Below are 24,717 nucleotides of genomic sequence, written 5' to 3' on the forward strand. Positions count from 1 at the left end.
TATGATGCTGGATCTGTGAGAGGAGGCTAGGATAGACGAAGGATTGAGAGGCAGTAGCATTTCAGCACTAGCTGAAGCCACAAGAATAAACTGGGTGGCTAAGAGAACACAGAACTTGAGAGAGCCATCAAATACAGAGTCAGCAGGTACACCAATAAGACATGAAGACTGAAAGGGGGTGGGAGGGGCTCTTGTGGGACAGAGAAAATGAGAGAAAGCCTATTTTCTTTCTCATGCAGTCCTGTCCCAAAGTAAATCCCAGTGCCAAAGATGTAACCTTGCAGCAGCAGGCTCCTCAAACTCTAAGGGAGAGGAATCCTCTTCTTTGGCCAGAGGAATAGTGGTCTGAAGAGTATGGGAACGATCCCCATTGCCCTTTTTCTAACCTCTCACCACTTGGCCTCAAGGGCAAACCTAGTTGCAGAAAGTGAGTGCCAGGATGGAGATGAAAGCCCCAACTGTCCAGCTAGAGGACCAAGATGGGGAAGCCCTGGGAACAGGGGTGTGGGGGAGATCACCCTAACAATATAGCTTCAAAATACATGAAGCAAAACTGAAAGAAGAAATGGGACAATCCACAAATATGGCTGCCAACTTTCATCACCTCTCTTAGTGATGAGTGAAAATCAACAAGGATACAGAAAAACTGAACACCACCAATCATCCAATGAATTGTAGAACATTTCACTCAAAAACTGAGATTAACTGCTTCTTCAAGTATACATGGAATATTCACCAAGCTAGACCATATCCTGGATCATAAAACAAACCTCAACACAATCAAAGGGCCCACTGGGTACCAAGGAAAATTGACTTGGAACAATCAACTCTTAGATATATCCTAATTAAAACTATTAGAATTTACAGGCAAAGAAAAATATTCTTCAGGGCCTCCAGGCAAAAGAATTAGATCGGCATCAATTTCTCAAAAACAACATAGAAAGCAAGGCACTAGTAGAACAGCACATTCAAGAAACTTAAGGAAAGAAAGTACAAATAAAGGAAATTATATCCAGCCAAGATACCCTTCAAGTATCAAGGTCGTCAGAAAAAGTTTTGAATAGGCCAGAATATATGTGCCCTTCCTAAGGAATTTGCTAGAGCTGCACTGTTTAGTACGGTAGCCACTAACTACATGTGGCTATTTGAGTTTAAATTTTGATGAATTAAAATGGAATAAAATTAAAAATTCAGTTCCTCAGTCACACTAGGCACATTTCCAGTGCTCAGTAGCCACATGTGGCTGGTTACAGTACTGGACAGTACTGGACAGCACAGATACAGAACATTCCCATCACTGAAGGAAGTGTTACTGGATAGCACTATACTAAACAGTGAGCTTCAGCCAAAAACAATGAATGGGAAAATTCTGGCAAAAGGACTGACAGTAAGCATTTCATATATTTAATGGTAAAGCTAAGACTAAAATAAGGCTGGGGTCATGGGTTGAAGGATAATGTATAAACATTAAGTGTTCTGACAAAGTAGAAAAAATACAACTAAAATATGGGAAGAGAAGAGAAAGAAAAAGGGGGAAACTGAATAAGATCATTTACTGCTGTATAGGTAACATATGAGAGACAAATTAGATGGTAAAAGATTAATTTAAAAAAGGCAAATTGGTAAAGCCATTATGGAAAACAATGTGAAGATTACTCAAGTAATTAAAACTAGAACTACTGTATGATCCAGCGGTCCTGCTTCTGGGTATATATCCAAAGGAAATGAAATCACTATCCCGAATAGGTATCTGCACTCCCATGTTCACTGCAACATTATTTGCAATAGCCAATACATGGAAATAACCTAAGTGTCCATCAGTGGATGAATGGATAAAAAAGATCTGGTATATATAGAGTGGAGTAGTATTCAGCCACGAGAAAGAAGGAAATCCTGCCATTTGCAACAACATGGATGAACCTGGAGGACATTATGCTAAGTGAAATAAGTCAGGCAGAAAGACAAATACTGTATGATCTCACTAATATGTGGAATCTAAAAAAAAAAAATTAAAAAGTCAAACTCAGAAGCAAAGAGTAGAATGTTGGTTACCAAGGGTATGGGGGAAATGAGGAGAGATGTTGGTCAAAGAGTATAAAGTTACATTTATGTAGGATGAATAAAGTCTAGAGATCTAATATACAAGCATGATGACTATACTTAACACTGTATTGAACAATGGAAATATACTAAGAGAGTAAATTTCAGGCGCACTCATCACACACAAAAAATGGTAACTACGTAAGGAGATGATATGTTAATTAGCTTAACTGTAGGAATAATTTCACTATGTATATGTATATGAAATCATCATGCTGTACACCTTAAATATATACAATTTTATAAATAAATATGTAAATAAAAAGAAAGATAAAAGGGTTGACTAAGAGTTCTATAAAAAGGATTAACACAAAGGTAACCACCAGCAGAAAAATACAAGTCTTCCTAACTACCAAAAAAAGTTTAGAGGAAACACTCAATAGAAAAAGAAACACAGTAAATATAACAAATACACACAGTAATTACATCATAAGATAAAATGAGAGAACTGAGAACATATTTGTATTGTTTATATTACCAAACAGTAATACAAATAAATGTGAATAGGCTTACTTCATCTATTAAAAGAAAAAGGTTTTCACATTGCCTTGTAAAGCAGAACCCAACACAATGCTGTATACAAGAGACATGCTTAAAATGGTCTTTCAAAAAGGCTAAAGATTGCCTAAAAAGATGGGCAAAGATTTACCAAATGAAAACAATATAAAACCAGGGATTGAAATCCTGATACCAGACAGAGTGGAATTCCAAAAGGAATTATATAAGATAAAGTAGGATACTTCATAATGTTACAAGCCCTGTTCACAATGAAGATATAACAATAAAGATATCTGTAAATATCTATGCACAAAGTAACACAGCAAAAGCCTACATAAGCTGAAAACTACAGAGGTACAAGAAGAAATAGAAGCTTTCTCTAATGGGAGACTTTTAAAGAGAGAGAGAAAGGGAGGGAGGGAGAGAGGGAGAGAGAAGGAAAGAACAAAAGAAAGAAACACTATACCCAGATCATACAGAATATACTTTTTCTCAGGTGTACATGGAACATTCACAAAACTTGATCATATACTAGGGCACAAAGAAAACAATCTCGGTAAGTTCCTTAAAATCGAAATATTACAAGCAACACTGATCACAATCAATAAAGAAATTTAAGACCTAAAAATGGACAAGCTGATTCTAAAATTAATATAGAAATAAAACCACAAGACTTAGATTAGCCAGAGCAATTCTGAACAAGAAGAAAAAAGTTAGAGGACTTACATTACCTCATTTCAAGACTTATAAAGCTACAGTTTTCAAAACAGTGTAGTATTTTTGTAAAGATATACATGAGAGGGACTTCCCTGGGGGTCCAGGTTCAATTCCTGGTCGGGGAACTAGATCCCGCATGCATGCCACAACTAAGTCTGCATGCCGCAACTAAAAAAAAAAAAAAAAAAAAAAAAAAGATCCTGCATGCCGGAACAAAGATCCCGCATGCCGGAACGAAGATCCCGCGTTCCACAACTAAGAGCTGGCGCAGCCAAAATAAATAAATAAAAATTTTAAAAAGATATCCATGAGACAAAATAGAGTTTAGAAATAGATTCACACATATATGACCAACTGATGTCTGACAAAGGTGTCAAGAATATTCAGTGGGGACCTCCTAGAGAAATGGAAATAAAAACAAAAATAAACAAATGGGACCTAAGGAAACTTCAAAGCTTTTGCACAGCAAAGGAAACCATAAACAAGATGAAAAGACAACCCTCAGAATGGGAGAAAATATTTGCAAACGAAGCAACTGACAAAGGATTAATCTCCAAAATATACAAACAGCTCATGCAGCTCAATATCAAAAAAACAAACAACCCAATCCAAAAATGGACAGAAGACCTAAATAGACATTTTTCCAAAGAAGACACACAGATGGCCAACAAACACATGAAAGGATGCGCAGCATCACTAATCATTAGAGAAATGCAAATCAAAACTACAATGAGGTATCACCTCACACCAGTCAGAATGGCCATCATCAAAAGATCTACAAACAATAAATGCTGGAGAGGGTGTGGAGAAAAGGGAACCCTCTTGCACTGTTTGTGGGAATGTAAATGGATACAGCCACTATGGAGGTTCCTTAAAAAACTAAAAATAGAACTAGCATTCGACCCAGCAATCCCACTACTGGGCATATACCCTGAGAAAACCATAATTCAAAAAGAGTCATGTACCGCAATGTTCATTGCAGCACTATTTACAGTAGCCAGGACATGGAAGCAACCTAAGTGTCCATCAACAGATGAATGGATAAAGAAGATGTGGCACATATATACAATGGAATATTACTCAGCCATAAAAAGAAACGAAACTGAAAAAAAAAAGAAACGAAATTGAGTTATTTGTAGGGAGGTGGATGGACCTAAAGTCTGTCATACAGAGTGAAGTAAGTCAGAAAGAGAAAAACAAATACCATATGTTAACACATATACATGAAATCTAAAAAAAAATAAATGGTTCTGATGAACGTAGGGCCGGACAGGAATAAAGACAGAGGCGTAGAGAATAGACTTGAGGACACGGGGAGGGGGAAGGGCAAGGTGGGATCAAGTGAGAGAGCAGCATTGACATATATACACTACCAAATGTAAAATAGATAGCTAGTGGGAAGCAGACGCATAGCACAAGGAGATCAGCTCGGTGCTTTGTGACCACCTAGAGGGGTGGGATAGGGAGGGTAGGAGGGAGACGCAAGAGGGAGAAGATATGGGGATATATGTATACGTATTGCTGATTCACTTTGTTATACAGGAGAAACTAACACAACATTGTAAAGCAATTACACTCCAATAAAGATGTTAAAAAAAAAAGAATATTCAGTGGGGAAAGGATACTCTTCTCAACAAATGTCTCTGGAACAATCAATCAGACAGTCATATCCAGAAAAACTTCAGAATTCCTGAGGGATATTTACTGAACTGTTAAGACTGGTTATCTCCAGAAGATGAGATTATGAGGACTCTTCAAATTAAAATTTTTATGTTTCTGATCATTTAGTTAAGGTAGTGTCCGTGAGTTTTCTCCACTGTAAAGTTACCAATTTTCCCTATGTAATTAATGAGCAATGTGTAGGAACATAACTTGAAACTATGTACATGTGTTGTTCCTCATTAAACTTTCATCCAATAGCTTTGGCATCCATCAGTGATTCTTGCTTGGCTTAATTATTACTAACTAGAATGGTTGCAAAAGGTTATTTTTCTAACTCCATCATTCTTTCCACATTACTAGCTGCCACTAGACCTTAAGAAAGAGCTTTCCTTTCTCCCTCGTTCATACATTTACTATCAGTATGGACTCAAGGTTTATCTTAGGCCATGTACACATATGTGGGTAAATGGCCAGAGAGCAGAGCAGAAAGTTTTCTGGGACTCTTTGACATGGAAGAATAATGGACTGTGATTCCAAAATCTGTTGGTCAAGTCCTAACAGGGGTCACAGTTAGATTAAAAGGATATAGGGATGCAACAGTTGATGGAATTAAGGTGAAAATCTGCATGAAAATGGGAATATTTGAATAGACTTTATGTGAAGTGCACCTCCTTCATCTAAATGTATTCCTGAGATGGATATTTATGTCTGACTGGGGAATACTTCTCCTATGTAGTATTGTAAAACAAGAGGAATATAAGTTCATCCCTTGGCCAGTATTAATTGCACATGATAAATGAGAATCTTTATAATTGCCCAAGCTCATACAAGTTGTTATTTTGAAGCAGTGTAGAAAATGTGGTGGACAAAAAAAGTTATCATTTTAATTAATGACATGTTAGAAGCTGGAGTGCTGGTCCAACAAATTCTCTTAGAATAGCCCTGAGTGGCCCATGAAAAAGGCGGATGGCTGAGGGAGACTAACAGCAGATCATCAAGGCTTAAATAAATTAGTATCACCTAATAGCATCAGTACTTCCTGATATGGTTTCAACAGTGGAAAAATACAGGAAGCTAAAGGAGACTGGTTCTCAGTGACTGATCCTGCAAATGCTTTTTTCCCTATCTCAATATAGGAAGAGTCAACTACAGTTTACTTTCATGTGGGAAGGATCCTAATTTACATTTACTGTACTGTCAAAATGTTATTTGAATTCAGCAGCTGTCATAATTCAACTGTCATAATTTGGTTAGAAGGGATTTAGACTTAATGCAGGTCCCAAGTATAATAATATACTACATTGATGATATCATAATATTGGAAACTGAAGATCGAGCCAGGACTGACTTAAATGCAATAGTGACACATATGATCAACAGAAGCTAGTTGATAAATCCAACAAGAATCTAAGGGCCCACTCAAATGGTGAAATTCTTAGGAATACCTTTGGCAGGAGCCACACATGACATTCCACAGGCAACAAAAAATGAAGTGTTGTTGCCTACCTTTGGTACTAAGAAGAAACACAGCCCATGATCGGATTACATGGATTTTGCAGGATACATGGTCCACATCTGCAAACATTGCTAGCTCCTCTCTATAAAATGACCCAAAAGAAGGCCATATTTGTATAAGGGCCTGAAAAAAAGGTAAGCTATGTCTGAATTGCAAAAAGCGGTAGCTCTCTTGATATCTTTGGGCATCATGAACGGAATGTTGCTGACAACAGGCAAAAGTGGAATTCAAGAGGGAATCTTATGCTAGAGAAAGAAACATTGTTGCAATAATTCAATTCTGTCTTCTTTTTTTTTTTTTGCAGTAAGCGGGCCTCTCATTGTTGTGGCCTCTCCAGTTGTGCTCTCCGGAGCACAGGCTCCAGAAGCGCAGGCTCAGCGGCCATGGCTCACAGGCCCAGCTGCTCTGCGGCATGTGGGATCTTCCTGGACCGGGGCACAAACCCGTGTCCCCTGCATCGGCAGGCGGACTCTCAACCACTGCGCCACCAGGGAAGCCCCAATTCTGTCTTCTTGATGGTTCTTCTTTTATAAATCAGTTCCCTCTGGATGTTCCTTGAGAAAAAGCATGGCAGTTTACTGCACAGGCAGAAAGACCAACTACATCCATGGTGCACTCTTCCAGTGGAGACATTTGGACACTGTTGGGGATGGTACTTTATCCATGCCACGTCATCTGGACATTGATTAGCAATTTCTTATTTGGTAATGCTCCTCCTGCACAGACTTCTTTGATAACAACATCATCAGAACTCTCAAATTGTGCACCATCTAGCAACTCAGAAAAAAAGAGAACCAGCCAGAAAGGAGTGTCGGAAAAGCATGGGGAAGACTTCAAAAAGGAAGGGAGACAGATTAAGGACTCAATGATGGCGAAGATGAAAGCACTTGGAATACAAATTCTACTCAACAGGTGTAGTGAGACTAGAACAATACGTGCAATAATCATTGCATTTCTCTTACAATTTAATTCAACTAAAATTCTACTGGGATGTAGGATTGCTTTATGTTTTCCAACTAATCTTTATTTTAAAGTGTCTCTTTAATCCTGCTTAGTGGGTGTGGGTTAAAACTGTCTAACTCAGAAAAGTCAAGAGAGAAAATAACTACGAACTGGTTGCAAAGTCCCTGCATATGGCAACCAACTGTTAGAAGCCTAAAGAATCTAAAGGTCTTATATATAAAATAGATAAATAAGGTCCTACTGTATAGCAAAGGGAACTATATTCAATATCTTGTAGTAACCTATAATGAAAAAGCATATATATATATATATATATATATATATATATATATATACACATACATATATATACATATATATATGTATAACCGAATCACTTTGCTGTACACCAGAAACTAACACAACATTGTAAATCAACTATACTTCAATTAAAAAAAAAAGAATCTAAAGGTCTGACACTTAAAAAAAAAAGAATCTAAAGGTCTGACACAACTACCTTCCATCAACTTTCTTATGTAGTATTTTATGTACCCAGTCTCCCTATGCTCTCAGATGGCATGTTTTGTTTAGAAGTATTTTGGTCAAAAACTCTTAAGCCCACACAAAGTAACTGGTATATCACTGAGTAACTTGACTTTGGGTCAGATGCATTTTAATTACCCAATCAGAGGATAATTAATGTTCACCCTTTCTCTTATCACTCATTAACTATAAGCAAAATCTTATAGGTTTTAATCTTACTTAAACACTGAATGAAAAAAATATTTTCAAAAAGAGAAAGAGCCATAGGAGTCCTGTAATAGCATTTATGACAAAGTTGTAATTGAAGATACTGTTTCCATCATCCATATGAAGATCCATCAAAAGATTTCTTAACTCTCAAGTATCAGGAAAGCTTTACTATAGAGGAATTATCGATTTCTCTGTGGGGGCATTGAAATTCATGTGTTTCATTGGACTTCTAACTCTGTTATGTCGTCCCAGAATATCAGAGATAAATCTAGACGTCAAAGTTTCTAATTATGTAGGATTGTTGACCAACATGCCTACATTCTAAAACTTGTTTTGATATCTTCTTCTTTTTATTTCCCTTCCTTTTATTCTAATATTTGTCTATTTATACTTAGAAGCTCCCTAAAAACCACAGGAAAACAAAAGTAATAAGTAAATAAATGAACAAATAAAAACTGGCTGGAGATGTGGCCATCTCTAACTCTTTTTTGGAAGATCTGGTAAGGAAGAGCTGGAGACGGGTAGAGCACTGATCAGGAAAAAGTTGCCCAGAATCATCAGCCTCCAAATAGTATTACTGTTTAGTGTGAAGAGGAAGATTTTTCACTGTCATCCACTGAATTCCTTACAATTTAGTGAACCCTCTCCTGTGACACAAACATTCAATTTCCAAAAAAATATCTTTAACAAATAATCATGGATGTACGTAAAGAAACAAATCGAGGAGTTTCACCATCAAATTGTAAATTATAATGAAAACTTACCACCATTGCAAGTGCTCAAAGGATGGAGTGCTATGTAACCACTAAAATTAGGTAGAAAATTATTTCTGGACATGGAAAAATATTTATCTAACACTCCCAATGTTTCCTTTTTTTAGAAAAGGCAACCATTCTTATTAGTTTTACTTCATTTGCCATTATTTGTTATATTATAGGATAAGCCAAGAAAGTAATTGTGTTAATGTCATTATAACACCTCCAGCAAAAAAAGATATGTAAGTATAATAGCAAAGAAGTAAAAGTTCTGTAATTTTAATCTGAACTGGAAATGAGCTCTGTGTTTTTTTTCTCTCTTAAGAAGTAGGCTGATTTCTGCTTCTGGGAAAATAGAGTAAATATACTTTTCCCCATTCCTCCTGCTAAGTATGACTAAAAACTCTGAACACCATATACAAAACAAAGTTCTAATTCAAAAAAATACACGCACCCTAATGTTCATAGCAGCACTATTTACAATAGTCAAGACACAGAAGCATCCTGTATCCATCAACAGATGAATGGATAAAGAAGATGTGGTGTGTGTGTGTGTGTGTGTGTGTGTGTGTGTGTGTATATATATATATATATATATATATATATATATATATATATATATATATATATAGTGCCACTTGGCCCTGATGAGGTGACGCCCTCTCTTCCCCAGCTGGAGTGAAGTCAGAGGAAGCCAGCTAATAAAACAGGTTTAAATAAGAACAAGATTCTCATAGCATAATACCAAAAATGCCTAGGTTTCAATTGACAATCACTCATATCAAGAACCAGAAAAATCTCAAACTAAATGAAAAAAAATCAATAGGTATCAAGACTGACATAACAGAGATAATTATCCAGCAAAGATTTTGAATCAGTCATCACAAAAACGCTTCAGTGAGCATGTCTCAGGAAAAAAATAGAAGATATAAAAAAGACCCAAATGGAAATTTTAGACCTAAAAAACACAATAACTAAAATTAAAAACTCAATGGGTGGGGGCTTCCCTGGTGGTGCAATGGTTAAGAATCCCCCTGCCAATGCAGGTGACATGGGTTCGAGCCCTGGTCCAGGAAGATCCCACACGCCACGGAGCAACTAAGCCCATGCACCACAACTACTGAGCCTGCACTCTAGAGCCCGCGAGCCACAACTACTAAGGCCCGCATGCCACAACTACTGAAGCCTGTGTGCCTAGAGCCTGTGCTCTGCAGCAAGAGAAGCCACTGCAATGAGAAGCCCTCGCACAGCACCGAAGAGTAGCCCCCCCACTCGCCACAACTAGAGAAAGCCCACACATAGCAACGAAGACCCAACACAGCCAAAAAATAAATAAAAAACAAAAAAAAAACACAAAAAAAACCTCAGTGGATGGCCTCAACAACAGAACAGAGGGGACAGAGGAAAGACTCAGTGAAATGGAACACAGAAGAATAGAAATTACCCAGACAAAATTGACTGGAAAAATACTGCCTCAGGGACCTGTGGTACTATAGCAAAAGAACCAACATTCATGTTATCAGAACACAAAAAGGAAAGGAGAAAGAGGATGGGGCTTAAAAAGTACACAAAGAAATAATGGCTGAAAACGTCCCAATTTGGCAAAAGACATAAATTTACAGATTCAAGAAACAGAGCAAACCCCAAATAGGATAAAACCAAAGAAATCCACACCAAGACACACCCTTAAACTCCTGAAAACTAAAGATTAAAATATATGTACTGAGGGACTTCCCTGGTGGTCCAGTGGTAAAGAATCCACCTTGCAATGCAGGGAACGTAGGTTCAATCCTTAGTCAGCAAACTAAGATCCCACATGCCATGGGGCAACTAAGCCCGCATGCCACAACTACTGAGCTCGTGCATCTCAGCTAGAGCCTGCATGCCACAAACTACAGGGCCCATGTGCTCTGGAACCAGTGCACCACAACTACAGGGCCCATGCACCTGAAGCCTGTGTGCCACAACTAGGGAAGAGAAAACCTGCACACCACAGCTAGAGAGAAGCCCACGCACCACAACGAAGAGCCTCCGCACCGCAACAAAAGATCCCACTTGCCTCAATGAAGATCCCACGTGCTGCAACTAAAACCCAACATAGCCAAAAATAAATAAATAAAATAATAAATCAATCTTTAAAAAAATAAAAATAAAATAAAATACATGCACTGAAAGCCATGAGAGAGAAACAACACCTTACAAAACAATGTGAATGACAGCAGATTTCACATCAGAAACCACAGATGCCATAGGAGGTAGCATAACATTTTTCAAGTGCTGAAAGTAAAGAACTGTCAAGACAGAATCCTATATCTAATGAAAATATCCTTCAGGAATGAAGGAGAAATAAAGACATTCTCAGATGAAGGAAAACTAATAGAATTTGTCACCACCAGACTTACCTTAAAAGAACGGCTAAAGGAAATTCCCTAAACAGAAAATGAAAGATAAAATAAAGAATCTTGGAACACCACAAAATAAGAAAGAATACAGTAAATGAAAATGTGGGTAAGTGCAATAGACTTTCCTTCCCCTCTGGAGTTTTTAAATTAACGTTTGACAATTAAAGGAAAAAATTTTAACACTGTTTGATCTGGTTCTAAATGTATATAGACAAGATATTTAAGACAATGATAAACAGGAAACTGCAAAGGGGATTAAAGGGAGGCAAGGTTTCTACATTTCACTCAAACTGGCAAAATGATGATAGCAATAGACAATGATAAGTTATGTGTATATAATGTAATATCTAGAGCAACCATTAAATGAGCTATACAAAGAAATACACTCAAAAACACTATATGTAAATCAAAATGGAATTCTAAAATATGCTCAAGAAACTGATAGGAAGACAGGGAAAAATAAAATAGAAAACAAAGCAGAGAGAACAAACAGAAAAGAAAAATAGTAAATGTAGGCCTAACATATCATTAATTTCATTAAATGTGAATGGTCTAACTACACCAAGTAAAAGACAGAGACTCATAGAAAGGATTAAAAACATGACTCAACTGTACAGTATCTAAAAGAAAGTCACTTCAAATATAGCAATATAGGCAGGTTGAAGGAAAAAGTATGGAAAAAGAGATATCATGCAAACATTAATTAAAAGAAAGCAGAAGTATTGTCCACTATACCTCAATAAAGCTAGAAGCATGAGTAGCTATATTAATATCAGATAAACTAGAATTTGGAAAAAAAATTACCAGACACAGAGAGAGATATATAATGATAAAAAGTCAATCCATCAAGAAAAACTAAGCAATTCTAAATGTGTATGCAGCAAACACAGAAGCAAAAGCTGATAAAACTAAAAGGAGAAGTAGACAAGTTATAGTTGGAAACTTCAACACCCCTTCTCTCAACAATTTACAGAACAGCTAAACAGAAAATGAGCATTCTCAACAACACAATGACCCAACAGGATCTAACTGACACTTACAGAACACACCACCCAACAACAGCAGAATACACACTCCTTTCAAGTGTCCATGGAACATATAGCATATCTTGGGCAGTAAAACAAACCCCAACAGTTTTAGAAGAATTGAAATTATACAAGGTATTTTTTCTGACTACACTGGAATCAAACTAGAAATCAATAACAGAAAGATAACAAGAAAATTTCCATACACTTAGAAATGAAACAACACACTTCTAAATAATCCATGGTAGGGCTTCCCTGGTGGCGCAGTGGTTGAGAGTCTGCCTGCCAATGCAGGGGACACGAGTTTGTGCCCCGGTCCAGGAAGATCCCACATGCCGTGGAGCGGCTAGGCCCGTGAGCCATGGCCGCTGAGCCTGCGCATCCAGAGCCTGTGCTCCGCAATGGGAGAGACCACAACAGGGAGAGGCCCACATACCGCAAAAAAAAAAAAAAAGTAAATAATCCATGGTTCAAAGAGAAAGTCTCAAAGGAAATCCAAAAAATACAATGAACTGAATGAAAATGAAAAAAATACATATTTACAATTTGTGGGACACATCTAAAGCATTGCTGAGAGGAAAATATACAGCACTAAATGCATACATTTGAAAGAGGAAAGTCTCAAATCAAAGATTTAAGGTCCCATACCAAAAACCTAGAAAAAAAGACCATATTGAGGATAAGTTAAGAGTACAAACTTGGAACTAGTAGATAAATAAGTCCAAGAGAGCTAATGCACAGAATAGTGATCACAGTCAACAATACTGTATTATACAAAGTTGCTAAGAGACTAGATCTTAACTGTTACTGCCACGAAAAAGAAATGATAATTATGTGATGTGATTGAGGTGTTTGCTAATGCTACGGGGTAATCATATTGCAGTATGTAAATGTATCAAGTCAACACATTGTCACTTGTTTGTTTTTTTTTTTTGGCTGCACAGGACAGCTTGCAGGATCTCAGCTCCCCCATCACAGATTGAACCCAGGCTGTAGCAGTGAAAGCCTGGAATCCTAACCACTAGTTCCCACTAGGGAACTCCCAACACATTGTCACTTTAAACTTACAAAATGTTATATGCCAATTATATTTCAATTTAAAAATAAAGCAAAAAAGACCAAAATAAACACAGAGCACACAGAGGGAAGACAATAATAGAACAGAAGAGAAATTAATGAAGCTGAACAGAAAAACAATAGATAAAAATCAATTAAACAAAGAGTTGGTTCTTTGAAAATATCAATAAAATTGATAAACTTTTAGTAAGACTGACAAAAAAAAGAGAGAGGACACAAATTACCAATATCAGGAATGAAACAAAGAATATCACTACAGACCCAGCAGACATCAAAAGAGAAATTACTATGAACAATTCTACACTTATAACTTAGATGAAATGAACCAATTCTTCAAAAAACACAAACGACCACAAGTGATCCAATATGAAATAGATAATTTAAGTGGCCCTGTACTATTAAGGAAAATTCATCCATAATTTAAAACTCATAAAAGAATCTAAAAAGAATGGATATATGTATAACTGATTCACTTTGCTGTACAGCAGAAACTAACACATTTTAAATCAGCTATACTCCAATAAAAGTTTTTTAAAATAAAAAATAAAACTCACCCAAAAAAAGATATCTCTGGCCAGATGGTTTCCCTGGAGAATTTTACCAAACTTTTAACGAAGAATTAACACAACTACATAATCTCCTACAGGAAACAGAAGAGGAGGTAATTCTTTCAAACTCATTCTATGAAGCTAGTATTTTCCTAGGATAGGTGAAAAGGGGCCCCCAAAAGATATCCACATCCTAATCCTTGGAATCTATGAATATCACCTTACATGGCAAAAGTAAAAAGGTCTTTGCAGATGTGATTAAGGATCTTCCGATAAGGAGAGTATCTTGTATTACCCAGGTGGGTTCTAAATGTGATCACATGTATCCTTACAAGAGGGAGGCAAAAGAAGATTTGACACACACAGAGGCAGTGATGTGAAGACAGTAGAGAGATATTTGAAGATGCTGGCCATGAAGAATGAAGGGATGAAGTCACAATCCAAGGAATAGCTGCAGCCCCCAAAAGCTGGAAGAGGCAAGAAACAGATTCTCCCCCAGAGCCTCTGCAGGGAGTAAAGCCCTGTCAACACCTTGATTTTGGCCCAGTGATGCTTATTTTGGATATCTGGACTTTAGAACTATGAGAGAATAAATTTCTGCTATTTTAAGCCACCACGTTTGTGGTAATTTGTTGCAGCAACCACATGAAACTAACACATTCCCTGATTACAAAACTGGATGAATATAGTATAAAAAAGAAAACTACACACCAATATCACTCATGAATATAGAGGCAAAATTTCTTGACAAAATATTAGCAACTATAATTCATTAATATATTAAAGGAATTATATATATTGACCAATTAGGGTTTATTCCAGGGATGCAAGGCAGGTTCAATATTCAAAAATCAATCCATATAGTCTACCATGTTAACAGGATTTTTTTTTTTTTTTTTCTTTTTGCGGTATGTGGGCCTCTCACTGTTGTGGCCTCTCCCGTTGCGGAGCACAGGCTCCGGATGCGCAGGCCCAGCGGCCATGGCTCACGGGCCCAGCCGCTCCGCGGCATATGGGATCCTCCCAGACCTGGGCACGAACCCGTATCCCCTGCATCGGCAGGCGGACTCTTAACCACTTGCGCCACCAGGGAGGCCCATGTTAACAGGATTTTTAAAATCACATGATTGTATCAATCAATATAGAAAAAGCACTTGAAGAAATCCAACACTCATTCCTGCAAAAACCAGAATAGAAAGAGAAATACAGAGGAACACCCTCAATTTGATAAACAGCATATAAAACAAAACTACAACTAACATTATACTTCATGATAAAAGACTGAAGACCAAGAGCAAGGCAAGGATGTCTATTCTCATGACTCTTATTCAACATAGTGCTGGAAGTTCTAACCATTACAATAAGGCAAGAAATGGAAATGAAAGGCATACAGAATAAAAGGCAAGAAATTAAACTGTCCCTATTTCCAGATGAAAAGGTCATAGAAAGCATAGAAAAACATACAAAACCCAAGTGTTTTTCTATATGTTAGCAATGAAAATATGGACTCCAAAATAAAAAATATGAAACCATTGATAATTACTCAGAAGTATGAAACACTTAAGTATAAACCTAACAAAACTAAAAGTTGCAGTAAGTTAAATTGTTGTTTACTTATTTGCAGTAAGTTCACTTCTTGTAGTAAGTTAAACACTGCAACACGCTAGCAATCTTGAGAAAGAAGAACAAAGCTGGAGGCATTACACTATCTGATTTAAAACCCTTGAACAATGCGGGATTGGGGCATTGACCCTCTGCATAGTTGAAAGTCCATGTATAACTTATAGTTGGCCCACCATATACTTGGTTCCTCCTTATCCCCAGTTTCTCTGTATCCACAGATTCAACCAACTGTAGGTCGTATAGTACTGTAGTATTTACTATTGAAAATAATCCACATATAAGTGGATCCACACAGTTCAAACCTGTGTTGTTCAAAGGTCAACTATATATTACAAAGCTACAGTAATCAAAACAGTATGGGAGAAAACTATAACTCAAAAAGTTACATGCACCCCAATGTCCACTGCAGCACTATTTACAATAGCCAAGACATGGAAGCAACATAAATGTCCATTGACAGAAGAATGGATAAAGAAGATGTGGTATATATATACAATGGAATATTACTCAGCCATAAAAAAGAATCAGATAATGCCATTTGCAGCAACATAGATGGACCTGGAGATTACCATACTAAGTAAAGTAAGCCAGACAAAGACAAATATCATATGATATCACTTATATGTGGAATCTAAAAAAAGATACAGGGAGTTCCCTGGTGGCCTAGTGGTTAGGATTCAGCGCTTTCACTGCCATGGCCAGGGTTCAATCCCTCGTCGGGGAACTGAGATCCCACAAGCCTGGTGGTGCAGCCAAAAAACAAAAAGAGACAGATACAAATGAACTTATTTACAAAACAGAAACAGACTCACAGACACATAAAACAAACTTATGGTTACTTATGGTTACCTCCCCTTTACCAAAGGGGAAAGGGGGAAGGGATAAATTAGGAGTTTGGGATTAACATAAACACACTACTATCTATATAAAATAGATAACCAACAAGGACCTACTGTATAGCACAGGGAACTATACTCAATATTTTGTAATAACCTATAAGGGAAAAGAATCTAAAAAATTATATATATATATATATATATATATATATATATATATATATATATAACTGAATCACTGTGCTGTACACTGAAACTAATACAACATTTTAAATCAACTATACTTCAATTAAAAAAATAAAAATAAATAAATTTAGTGAAAAAAACCCCAGTATGGTATTGGCATAAAAACAGACACAGGGCTTCTCTGGTGGCGCAGGGGCTGAGAGTCCGCCTGCCGATGCAGGGGACATAGGTTCGTGCCCCGGTCCAGGAAGATCCCACATGCCGCAGAGCGGCTGGGCCTGTGAGCCATGGCTGCTGAGCCTGCGCGTCCGGAGCCTGTGCTCCTCAATGGGAGAGGCCACAACAGTGAGAGGCCCGCGTACCACAAAAAAAAAAAAAAAAAAAAAAAAAAAAACAGACGCAAACAACAACAGGACAGAATAAATAGCCCAGAGGTAAACCCATGCATATATGGTCAATTAATTTATGACAAAGGATCCAAGAATATACAATGGGAAAAGGACAATATCTCCAAAAAATAGTGTTGGGAAAACTGGACAGTCACATGCAAAAAATGAAACTGGATTACTATCTTACACCATATAGAAAACTAACTCAAAATGAATTAAAGAGTTGAATGTAAGACCTGAAACCATAAAACTCATAGAAATCATGGGCAGTAAGTTCCTTGACATCAGTCTTAGCAATGATTTTTTTGGATTTGACTCCAAAAGCAAAGGCAATAAAAGCAAAAATAAACAAGTGGGACTACATCAAACTAAAATGCTTCTGCACAGCAAAGGAAACCATCAACAAAATTAAAAGGCCACCTACTGAATGGGAGAAAATATTTGCAAATTATATATCTGACAAGGGGTTAATATCCAAAATATATAAGAACTCATACAGCTCAATAGCAAAAAACAATCCAATTTAAAAATGGACAGATGATCTGAATAGACATTTCTCCAAAGAAGACATAGCAATGGCCAACAGGTACATGAAAAGATGCTCAACATCACTAATCATCAGTGAAATGCAAATCAAAACCACAGTGAGCTATCACCTCACACCTGTTAGAATGCCTATTATCAAAAGGATGATAAGTAACAATTGTTGGTGAGGATATAGAGAAAAGAGAATCCTTGTGCAATGTTGGTGAGAATGCAAATTGGTGCAGCCATTATGGAAAACAGGATGGAAGTTCCTCAAAAAATTAAAAATAAAACTACCATATGATCCAGCAATTCCACTTCTGAGTATTTATCTGAAGAAAATGAAAATACTAACTTGAAAAGATATGTGCACTCCCACGTTCATTGCAGCATTATTTACAATAGGCAAGATATGGAAGCAACCTAAGTGTCCATCCAATGGATGAACGGATAAAGAAAATGTGAGATAGATAGAGATAGAGATAGAGTTATACACACATACACAATGGAATATTATTCAGCCATGAGTAAGAAAGACATCCTGCTGTTTACAACAACTTGGATGGACCTTGAGGGCATTAGGCTAAGTGAAATAAATCAGACAGAGAAAGACAAATAGTGTATGATCTCACTTATATGTGGAATCTAAAACAAAACAAACCAAACAAAAAAACAAACTCATAGATATAGAGAACAGATTGGCGGTTGCCAGAGGCGAGAGGAGAGGGTAAAATGGGTGAAGGGAGTCAAAAGGTACAAACTTCCAGTTAAAAAGTAAATAAGTCATGGGGATGTAATGTACAGGCATGGTGACTATAGTTAATAATATTATATTGCATACCTGAAAGCTGCTAAGAGAGTAAATCTTAAAAGTTCTCATCACAGGGCTTCCCTGGTGGCACAGTGGTTGAGAGTCCGCCTGCCGATGCAGGGGACACGGGTTCGTGCCCCGGTCCGGGAGGATCCCACATGCCGCAGAGCGGCTAGGGGCGTGAGCCATGGCCACTGAGCCTGCGCGTCTGGAGCCTGTGCTCCACAACAAGAGAGGCCACAACAGTGAGAGGCCTGCGTACGGCAAAAAAAAAAAAAAAAAAGTTCTCATCACAAGAAAAAAAATTCTGTAACTATGTATGGTGATGGATGTCAACTAGACTTATCATGGTGATCATTTAACAATACATACAAATATCGAATCACTATGTTGTATATCTGAAACTAATATAATATTGTAAGTCAATTATACCTCAATTTAAAAATAAATAAATAAGTAAAAGTATGGTATTGGTAAAAATAGACAAATTTATCAATGCAACAAATAGCCAGAAAATAGACCCACACAAATATAGACAACTGATCTTTGACAAAGGAACAAAAGTGATTCAATGGAGAAAGGACAGCCTTTTCAATAAATGGTGTTGAAACAATTTGATATCCATATGCAAAAAGAAAATATCTAGACACAGTCCTGACAACTTTCACAAAAATTAACTCTAAATGGATCTTAGACTTATAGGCAAAATGCAAAAATATAAAACTTCTGCAAATAGGGAGTTCCCTAGTGGTCTAGTGGTTAGGATTCCAGACTTTCACTACTATGGCCCAGGTTCAATCCTTAGTCAGGGAACTGAAATCCCGCAAGCTGCACGGCGCGGCCAAAAACAAAAGAAAGAAAGAAAACTTCTGCAAATGACAGGAGAAAATCTAAGTGACTTTGGGTTTGGCAGTGTTTTAAAATATAACACCAAAAGTACATTACATGAAAGAAAAACTGACAAGTTGGACTTTATTAAAATTTTAAAATTCTGCTCTGTGAAAGACACTGTTAAGAGAATAAAGAGACAAGCCCAGAACAGGAGAAAATACTTGCACAACACATAACTGATAAAATGACTTGTATTTAAAAATATACAAAGAGGGACTTCCCCCGTGGTCCAGTGATTAAGAATCCATCTTGCAATTCAGGGCACACCAGTTTGATCCCTGGTCAGGGAACTAAGATCCCACATGCTTCAGGGCAACTAAGCCCACGTGCTGCAACTACTGAGCCCACGCGCTCTGGATCCAGTGTGCCACAACTACAGAGCCCACGCGCTCTGGAGTCCACACACCACAACTAGAGGGAAGCCCATGCACCCCAACGGAGAACCCACGCACTGCAAGGAAAGATCCCGCGTGCCGCAACTAAGACCCACCCAACACAGCCAATAAATAAATAAATAAATAAATAAATATTTTAAAAAATTTTTTAAATAATAAAATAAAATATGCAAAGAACTCTTAAAAATCAACAATAAGAAAACAAACAACCCCATTACAAAATGGGCAAAAGATCTGAATAGACACTTGACCAAAGAAAATATACGGATGGGGGCCTCCCTGGTGGCGCAGTGGTTGAGAGTCCGCCTGCCGATGCAGGGGATACGGGTTCGTGCCCCGGTGTGGGAGGATCCCATATGCCGCGGAGCGGCTGGGCCCGTGAGCCGCAGGCCGCTGGGCCTGCGCATCCGGAGCCTGTGCTCCGCAACGGGAGAGGCCACAACAGTGAGAGGCCCGCATACCGCAAAAAGAAAAAAAAAAAAAAAAAAAAAAAAGAAAATATACGGATGGGAAATAAGCATGTAAAACCATATCCAACATCATTTTTCATTATGGAATTTCAAATTAAAACAACAATAAGATACCACTACACACTTATTAGAACGGTTAAAATCCAAAAAACTGACAGTATCAAATCCTGGCAAAGATGTGAAGCAACAAGAATGTTCATTCATTGCTGGTGAGAATGAAAATGATGAAAAACTGTGGAAGACAGTTTGGTAGTTTCTTACAAAGTCTTACCATATGACCCACAATTGCACTCCTAGTCATTTACCCAAATGAATGGAAAACTTATGTCTACACCATAACCTGTACATACATGTTTATAGCAGCTTTATTCATAATCACCCCACACTGGAAACAACCAAGGTGTCCTTCAATAGGTGAATGGATAAGCAAACTGTGGTACATCCATACAATGGAATATTATTCAGTGATAAAAATAAATGATCTATCAAGCCGTGAAAAGACATGGAGGAAACTTGAATGCAAATTGCTGAGTGAAAGAAGCCAACCTAAAAAGGCCACAGACTGTATGATTCCAACTATATGACATTTTAGAAACGGCAAAGCTATAGAGACAGTAAAAAAGTGTGGTTGCCAGAGTTTCAGGCAGGGGGAGAGGAAAGATGAATGAATAGCTAAAGCACAGATGAAACTGTTCTGAATGAACTGTAATGGTGGATATATGTCACTAGGTATTTGTCAAAACACATAGAATGTGTAACACAAAGAGTGAACCTTACTGTAAACTGCTGACTATAATTAATAATAATGTATCAATATTGGTTAATTGTAACAAATGTGCCACACTAATACTACCATCTCAATTATTCTGTAAATCTAGAACTACTAGAAATTAGGTCACTTAATTGTTTTAATGCTCTTAGCATACAATCCAGCAACTGCACTCACGTGCATTCCTTCAATACAAAAATCTTACACAATCACAGCATCCTTATTCATAACAGCCAAAAACTGGAAACAACCAAGATGTCCTTCAACTAGTGACTGGTTAAGCAAACTGTGGTAAATCCATACCATGGAGTGCTATTCAGCAATAAAAAGGAACAAACTATTCATATATGCAACAATCTGGATGAATCTCCAGAGAATTATGCTGAGTAAAAAAAGCCAGTCCCAAAAGATTACATGCTGTATGAGTCTACATATATAACACTCTTGAAATAACAAAATTATAGAACTGGAGCACAGATTATTGGTTGCCAGGGGTTAAGAAGGGAGAGGGGGAGGAGGGAAGTGGGTGTGACTATTAAAGGGCAATATGAGAGATCCTTGTGGTAAAGGAAATGTTCTGTATGTCAATATCCTGGTTGTGATACTGTATCAATACCAAGATTTTGCAAGATGCTATGATGGGGGAAACTGGGTAAACAGTACATCAGTACATTGCATTTGAATCTACAATTATCTCAAAATCAAAATTTGTCTAAAAAATAAAAATTTTTGTCTAAAAAAATTTTTTAAATAAAAAAATGGGAAAAAATAGGCTCCTCTTACTTACCTCAAATGATCTGCCAGGTTGTCCTGGAACCAGGGCAGGAAACCTCTGGGGTGATTTCCCATTAGCTGGCATGTTGACTCTTGAGTACCAGCCCACCTTCCAAAGCTGGAGAGGCCTTTGTACGTGGGCTGCAGTCAGAATAAATGGAAGATCCTGCAGCCTCCAATATGCGGAAAGTTCAACAGCTCCACAGAGACACCAACAAATCCTAAAAGGACAGTATCCATGTCATCGTCATTCCACATTCGCCCCACAAAGTTCAGCAACTCCCACTCTGAGTATTAGTGAGGGTAGATTGTGGAAACAATCATGATATTTGGAGTCAAATTAATGAACTCAGAGTCCGCTACTCTTGGGTGGCTCCACAGGGGGTGCTTCACACTTTACCCAACCAGCTCATCCCTCAATTCCAGGTTCATGGCAGATCTGGGTTTGGGGAGAAGGTGGAAGTGAGGCAGTGAATGGTGCTGAAGCCCCATGGGGTAGGCAGGGGAAGGACTTGTCCACGGGGTCCTGGTGAGTGACTGTGGAGGCAAAAAACCTGGAAACCTGGTAATCTTAATGAAAGGGGTCTCTTCTGTCCACTTTAATTATTTCACCATTTTAGGGTGAAAGATCCCTCTTAAATTCTTCTGCGGAGAAGCTCTGAGCCTCTTCTTTCCAGAAGATGATTCAACGTTAATAATATTTATTAAATCAACAAATTAGAGGGGGGGAGGAAACATGCTGCTTTTAACTTACACCAAAAAAGCATTTGACACAATTCAGCAGTCGTTACTAATAAAAACTCAAACTAAAATTAGGGAGGAAGTAAATCACTTAAGTATCATGAAAATCATTTACAAAATATATCCCTGAAATACTATGCTAACAAGTAAAATGATGAAGCAACTGCCATTAAAATTAGTAAAAAGATAGGGATGTCTGATACAACTCAAAATTGTTTTTTCTGGCTCTAGCTCACACAATAGAAGACGAAATAATCAGAATAAATACTGCAAAGAAATGAAAATGTAGCTTTCTTTGCCAGTGATATGATTTTATACATAGAAAACCTACCCCAGACTCTACCATAAGTCATAGGGTAAGTTGATAAGGGGCTGGATACAAGATAAAATTACAAGAGCAGATAGTTTTTTCCCTGTATAATAATGACCAAATGAAAACGGAAAAAAACTCCATTAGTAATGATAACAAGAAAAATATAAAATATGTAAAATAAACTCTTTAAGGAGCTGCACCTATAAATTTAAAAAGTAAAAGAAATTGACAAATATAAAATAGTCACACAGACATATCATACCCCTGGATAAAAAATTTAATTAAAATGTCAACCCTCCCAAAACATTATAGTTATGTAAAGAATAAATAAAAAAGAAAAATTAAACACAAAGCTCAATAATAAGATGGTGTATATAACATTTTGTGGAGCGCAACTAAAGAGACTCTTAAAGGGAAATTCATGTTTTCAAATGCCTTTTAACAAAGAAAGGCTGAACATTAATGAATTAACAACCAATTTAAGAAGTTAGATAAAAGAGAAAATAGCACAGATAGCAGGAATTAGGGAAAGAGAAAACAAAGGTACATCAGAGAGGATCAATAAAGCCAAAAGTTGGTTATTTGGAAAGGCTAATAAAATTAGCAAATCTCTGGGGAGACTGAGGAAAAAAATCTAAACGCACACACACTATTAGGACTTGACAACAAAATGCAGCAAGGAATCTAAAAACTGACTACCTCAGAAGCCTCCATCCCTCCCTGACCCGCATACACTCCCATTCACCAGACTCTTTAATTCCCCACCAACTGACCCCACAAACTGCCATTCCCAAATGCCAACAAAGCCATCACCTCAAAATCACTGATGACTGTCACGCCACAAACCCTCGTGCACTGGCTTTAGTGCCGCGCGCCAACAAGACTTAAACAGCCTCTGAGGGCCACTTCCGTTTCCTGTCCTCACCTCTGAACCTGCCCCTTCTGGGGCTGTTAATTTCGCACACGATCACACAAGAGCTGTGCGACTGTGGTCTACTTACTCTCAACAAGGTGCAGCTATGGATCTGCAGATACTTTGTCCATGAGCAGCGGTGCCGAGCGAGGAACATGGCTGCGCCAAGGCGTTCCACCATGAGGGCCGCCATCATAGCATCCATTCCGTACAGTGGGCTGTTCCATAGGCAACAGAGGGGGGGTGTCGTTCATGGGTAGAAACTTTCTGAAGACAAGCTTCCAGGAGAAGCTGGTCTTTGGAACCGAGTTCTATAGGTTTGTGCAAAGTTTACAGAAGCAGAGGTGCCAAACCCCAACCACGGGGGAAGGGGAGACGTGTCCCGATCTTCAAGGGAGATACCACTGGGAAGATGGGGGAAAAAGTCCCTCCTGGGCGATACCACTGAAGAAGAGAGGGGAGGAGTCAAGGTGGTACAGTCTCCTTCTGACGGACTGTGGAACTGATGTGGAGGGGTCTTTAATCCCCTTCAATCTCCATTACCCCACTGAAATGATAGTAGGTAAGAATAATAATACTAGCCTTTGATATGGACAACTAATGTTTTTCAGCAAATTATCAATAGAAAAATATTTAGAAAACATTTTAAGCACACTTTCGATGAAAATGCATCTCCAAGACATGCCCCCAGCACCTGCTGTCAACCAGGTTAGCCTCTCTTATATAGAAATTCAGAAGCTGCTACTGACTCTTGGGAGAGAAGAGAATTCTGGGTGTTCACCTCTGAACTCCTATACACAGTCTTTAAAATCTAGTCCTAGTATACCCTCCTGCAGGGAGCCTACTCTGACAAGAGGTAAAGAGCTATTTTCCCTGCGTAAGGTGTTTCCAACCCAGCAAGACCCTGGCTAAGCTTGAGTATGGATTGCTGGGTACCCTGAGGACATTCATTTCCTTTCTCTGGACCTCAGCTCAACAATCTGGAGAGCTAGAATGTTAGCCTCTCAGATTATCCCATTTTCTCTGTCTCCCCAGCAGTATTTATGAACTGGATGAAAGACAGAATGGCAAATATGAGAATATTGT

The 24,717-nt window shown here is 37.9% G+C and overlaps 1 protein-coding gene across 1 annotated transcript in view; it reads right to left on the reverse strand.

Moving 5' to 3' along the window:
* The window catches only part of ZNF157 (zinc finger protein 157), a 28,238-nt gene extending 4,618 nt beyond the window's left edge, over nucleotides 1–23,620 (reverse strand). Inside the window, exons 1-2 of the mRNA XM_060087303.1 lie at nucleotides 23,532–23,620; nucleotides 21,678–21,885 (exon numbers count right to left, since the gene is read on the reverse strand). Coding sequence (XP_059943286.1) covers nucleotides 21,678–21,749 — 72 coding nt within the window. The 5' untranslated portion in view covers nucleotides 21,750–21,885; nucleotides 23,532–23,620. The remainder of the gene's footprint in view (nucleotides 1–21,677; nucleotides 21,886–23,531) is intronic.
* Nucleotides 23,621–24,717: the final 1,097 nt, after the last annotated feature.

The sequence above is a fragment of the Mesoplodon densirostris genome, chromosome X (genome assembly GCF_025265405.1).
Source record: "Mesoplodon densirostris isolate mMesDen1 chromosome X, mMesDen1 primary haplotype, whole genome shotgun sequence".
In the NCBI taxonomy this organism is placed as follows: Eukaryota; Metazoa; Chordata; class Mammalia; order Artiodactyla; family Ziphiidae; genus Mesoplodon; species Mesoplodon densirostris.